Source organism: Geospiza fortis, unplaced genomic scaffold, assembly GCF_000277835.1.
Source record: "Geospiza fortis unplaced genomic scaffold, GeoFor_1.0 scaffold66, whole genome shotgun sequence".
Classification (NCBI taxonomy): Eukaryota; Metazoa; Chordata; class Aves; order Passeriformes; family Thraupidae; genus Geospiza; species Geospiza fortis.
Genome location: NW_005054312.1, coordinates 9,971,894 through 9,977,273, shown reverse-complemented (window position 1 = coordinate 9,977,273; position 5,380 = coordinate 9,971,894). Strand labels below are relative to the sequence as shown.

The following is a 5,380-nucleotide window of genomic DNA, read 5'->3' as shown; positions in this document are numbered from 1 at the left end:
AGGAATGCTATGGAATCTTGGCTGCAAATTGAGACATGTCGCATTCTGGATACAATACTTGCTGTGGTATAGTTAATCTGTAGAAGATGAAAATCTGGTTGAAGTGTACTGTATTTAAATGTGTTGATAAAGTATATCAAACAGCATGCCTTAATTCTGTTACTAATAAACTGATGGAAGATCAGAAAAAGCTTCTGGGGGGGTAATTTGCTGCTTTTTTTCCCTTGCAGATATTTAGGGGTGCTGGTGAGTTTGTCTAAGCACAGCTGATTATCACTTTTTTTTGATGAAGGTTTTATAATCTGTCTAATCCCACAAATCGAGAGTATAGATGATGCTTCATTTGGATGCCAGCTTTCTTCTTTTATTTTTAAGTCCACATTTACAATAAACAGTTTGAGACCTTTCTTGCCAGCTCTGATGTATGAATTGATGAACCAGCATGTTCCCTGAAGGAGAAAAGGGCTTTCCAAGCCTGAAGTGCAGCCTTTGTGATAAGTGTTACACAGTGCACAGCCCCAACTGTTGTGAGTTCTGTAAACATCTTCTAGGTGAGAGATGCCCTGGGGCACCATGTTTTGTCGCTTGTCTTACTATAAAAAGAACCATGGGCTGCTTAGTATAGATCAGAGAAACAGCACATGCAAAAAGCCCAACTTCTGCTTGAGCACAGCTGTGCTGCAGTACTCAGTGTTGTGTTCAGGACTGTCATCAACTTGTTTTGTTGTAGTCTTCTGATGTTACAGCAAAAGAATGTTGGCTCTGTTCTGATTCTATACAGCATCTGTTTTTATAGTGATGTTAGGCCTTAAGTTGTCCACTGAATTAACCACTATTAAATTCACATGCTAAGTGTGTAATCACTTTGAAACATATTATCTACTGTGACTAGTTTACCTCAATTGAACTGATTCTGCAGATTGTGCTTTTGGATTGTGTGATATTCTTGAAGGTATTGGATTTCTGTAATTCATCCTTTAAAAGAACTTAAGTGAAAGAGGACAGGCTACCTACGACATTACACTTGTGATTGTATGTTGGAGATGAGATGTCCAGGGAAAAATTGAACTTGTTACAATGTCCTCGTAATCATGTATTTCGTGGTTTGGTATGAAGTAATTTATTTAGCTACAGTGAAGATGTGTATTTTCTATAATAAACAGGCTAAAAAGATTTTCCCTTTCCAAGGTCTCCCAGACACTTATTGGTGTTACTGGTTTATGTTTTAATCTGAATGCTGTTTTTCTTTATTTTTAAAACTCTTTTTGTCACAGAATTTAATCTAGTCCTTTGTTCAATATTTGGTTCTTACTGTGAACTAATAGTAATTAACTTCTCAAGTTGATGTCAGCATTATACACTTCCTGGGTTTCTTTTCTTTTCAGGCCAAACTGGCAAAGAATTACGGAATGACACGCATGGATCCGTATTGCCGAATACGGCTGGGATACGCTGTGTATGAAACTCCAACAGCACATAATGGAGCCAAGAACCCCCGCTGGAACAAAGTTATTCAGTGCACTGTTCCCCCGGGCGTGGACTCCTTTTATCTAGAGATATTTGATGAGGTCAGAACTGCTATATATTTTTTCTACCACTCCCCATCTCCAGTTTGGACTGAGGTTTGGTTGAAACCTTGCAAAAAGGGAATGAGTTAGCACAGACAGTTCCTTAGCCATGTTCTCTGGAAGATAATAAAAAATTTTCAGAATTCCAGAAGCAGAAATTCACAAGTCTTTGCTCTTCCCCAAGAATGTCAGAACTGTTACTTTTCTTTGGTAGCTGATAAAGTGGCATTAGCAGGCTTGCCTGCGAAGGAAGAGAAGCAAAAGATGTCTGAGTGCTATTTAAGCTCCTTTTGGCTATCAAAATACCCTGCAGCTTTGTGTCCTTCACTATCCCTATTAAAAATAGCCTGTTGTACAATGCTGTTTTACTTGAAAATTCTTCGGTGCTATTCTGTCCTGGAAGGGCTTAAGTAGCTTTCCCGAGCTTGGAATTGCTGAGAATAAAACTGTCAACTACAGACTGTGTGTAGTCACTAGAATTTATTAGGAGAAACTAAGAGGCTACAGCTAAGGCTTAAGTCATGATTAGCCTGTTTTTTTGCTGCCTCTTTCACTCTGTGTAGTAAAGCATGACAGTGCAGCAGCTGTGTGGTCATTACACAAGTGAGGATTTTGGATGCTGCTTCGAGGGCTTAGCTGATTGGTTCAAGTGTCTGTTTCATTGCTGCAACAGGGGGGCAGATCAGTACTTCTATCTGCTGGAGTTCACTGGCTATCATAGTAAACAAAAGATGTTTATGTTCATGTAATGGCCTCTGATGTGATGTCATGAGATTCACACAGCCTACGATGATATTAGGAGACTGTATTTCTAGAGTGTTCTGCTTCAGGTTTTCAGTTTCTTGCTATTAAATATCTGCAGTCAATCTATAATCCCACTTAAAGTGTCCTTCATCCTTGTTGGAAAGGAGATGGCCAAAATATTTATTGGCACTTCAGTAGTTTTAAAGGGAATAAAGTGAACAAAGTTAATAGCATAAAACTGAAGTATCAGTCAAGGATAATTTTAAGTTTGGGGTTTCTTTCAGGACAATTAATTTGGTAATATTTTTCAAATTATATTTCAGAGAGCCTTTTCAATGGATGACCGCATTGCTTGGACACACATTACAATTCCTGAGTCTCTGAAACAAGGAAATGTGGAGGATGAATGGTATAGCTTGAGTGGAAGGCAAGGTGATGACAAGGAAGGAATGATTAATCTGGTTATGTCATACACGGTAAGCTGAGTTTGGGGTGGGAAGGGAGAGAAGCTTTTTAAGTAGTGGGAGGGAGATATTTTAGACTGAAGTAGATCTGTTGTACCATACTGGGTGTTTGTGTGTGTTGGCATTTAAAATAATTATACCTAACTCTGGGAATAGCAGTCAAAAATATTTGTAAAGACAATAATACTTTGTGGTAAGGTGGCAAATGGGTATTTATCTTGTTTTGCAATTACCAAAATTCAGCTTATTCCTGTTGATGAGGAGTACAGTGAGAGCAGGTAGCTGGGTGTGCAGCTGCAGTGAGAACTGCAAGTTGTGCCCTGGCTGAGGGACATGGTGGGAGCCCCAGGAAAGGGACCATGGCATGGTGCTGACCCTTTGCACCACGAAGGGCACAGGGACCTGTGGCACCTGCCAGGATACTGGACACTGGGACACAACAGGAGCTGGTGAGGCAACAGAAAGACCCCAGACTGTCTGGGTACACAGACTGTGAGGGTGTAAAACCCAGGACTTCCTTTGTTGGGGGTCCCTCCCTGGAGGCACCAGCTTGAGGTGTTTCTGTGTTACTGCACCATGATGGAATTGCTTTAAGGATCCAGATGTCTGAGACGCTGTGGTGGGAAACTCAGGGCTGAACTGGTAACGAAACCCTGTCTGTGATTGTGGGGTGTGCAGGGAGCCAAAAGGGGCACCCCTGAGGTCACTGGAGGCATCCACTGCAAAGAGGCCTTGGTCTCAGCAGTTACAGACTGGAGTGGGTGCCAGAGTGGCTCCTGGATGCTCAGACAGGAAAGTTTCCTTAGAGCTGTGCTGCTGTATGTATAAAAAAGTAATCCTTAGCTAAATGGTCCATTGTCATTTTTAACTTAATAATAATGTTTTTTTTAAACTTTGTGGAGTCTAACAATAACTTTCCCCCCTAAATCTTTAAAAATTAATTTCAGTTTAAAAGCAGAAAAATGGAAACTCTTCTCCGTCTTAGGTGTTTCTTGGGTAGTTTGAATGCTCCATGAGATGACATTGTTTTTCACTTCCTTTCTTGTTCATTTGGTCCTACTGGTCATGAAGTGCAGACCTCCACTGGTTTGTTTAGCAGCTCCTGGAGTGTTCTCACCTGTCACCTTTGTTTCAAGTACCTGTTGGATAATGTGTAGCACATGCAGCCCTGAATGCTTCATACTGCACTTGTTTGTCATCAGACGTTCCAAGTTGCTGTTCAGTGCACAGCTGGGAACAGATATTCCCTGCTGTTTGAAATTCACCTTCTGCCCCAGATCTGAACAGTTGTTTCATTACTCAGGGAGAAAAGAGTTTATAATTAACCCTAAAAACTGTCTCCCTGTGAATGGACTGTTCATAATATTCAATATTCTCAAGGATCAAACTGAACTGAAATATAACTGAAGTTATTGTGGTAGTAAAAGGGAATGGAGTTAATTTGATATTTTGTTTAATGCAATGGTTTACCTCAAAAATAATTGATTTAAACTAAAATTTGCTTCAAGGAGCAGTGTACTGCTGTTAAAAATAAATAAGAAAAAAAATCAGATTTTGTCTAATATTTATGATGAATATGTTGTATATTCATTTCACAAGACTAAGGCATGAAAGCTGATTAAACCTGTATTTTAAAATAATGCATTTTGATAACAATATTTCATCACTCTTGTGAAAGTTGAGTTTGACATGATGTGTGTTTATTGATTCACAGGCAAATTAATTGCCATTTGAAAGATGGTAGTTCAGTTAGTTTGCCAGAGATTTGCTTAATATGGATGAGCACTCAGCATAGTCATATTGTACTGTTGAACATGGATTTGCAATGTGATGATTATTTGCAAACACTTTTAATTGCTGCTTTTTTTGGCTCTTTCCGAAGTTGTTCTAATCTGTGCCTTTTCTGTCAAGTCTTTGCCAGCTGCCATGATGATGCAGCCCCAGCCAGTGGTCCTGATGCCCACTGTATATCAGCAAGGAGTTGGATATGTGCCTATAGCAGGTATGTTTTCTCTACTTGAAGACTATGAACCTTCCAGATAAGGGGTGTTGCAGAAATAAATACCAAATTACTCCTGTTTTTTCAGAATGTAAAGGAAGCTATAAATTATTTTCCCTTAACCACTTCTTCCATTATATATATTTATGAGAAGAGGGAACGAATTAAGTACAGGTCTGCCTTCAGTCTTGTATCCTGTTTAATAGAACTGTATGAGTTTGATTAAATGGATTAAAATGTCTGTCAAGTTGTGAAAGCTTCTCTTTTTGAGTATTTATTTTATACTTCGGTCAGGTCTCTGAATAGCTGTCTAGCAGGCTGCACTTCAAGTTGTGCTTACTTAAATGGTGGCAAGCCATGTCTGAAGATGTTTGCACTTGAGAAAGTGCCTCAAATGAATTGTGCTGTCGGAGCTGCAGCTTCTGTAGCCCACAACAGGATTAATTTTTCTGTGGTCTTTAAAGATGCTTTGTTGCAAGGAAACTCGTTATACAGCATATAGAGTATTCACAGCTCAGTGAATGAAAAATGTTAAGGACCTCTGAGATAGCTCTTTTTTATGTATTTACATAACTACAGCAGGTATTGTCAGTCCTTTTGGTTGA

At 39.4% G+C, this 5,380-nt stretch overlaps 1 protein-coding gene across 1 annotated transcript in view; it reads left to right on the top strand.

Moving 5' to 3' along the window:
• TOLLIP (toll interacting protein) overlaps positions 1–5,380 on the top strand; it is an 18,421-nt gene that overhangs the window by 848 nt on the left and 12,193 nt on the right. The window contains exons 2-4 of the mRNA XM_031055785.1: positions 1,386–1,568; positions 2,636–2,788; positions 4,688–4,778. Coding sequence (XP_030911645.1) covers positions 1,386–1,568; positions 2,636–2,788; positions 4,688–4,778 — 427 coding nt within the window. The remainder of the gene's footprint in view (positions 1–1,385; positions 1,569–2,635; positions 2,789–4,687; positions 4,779–5,380) is intronic.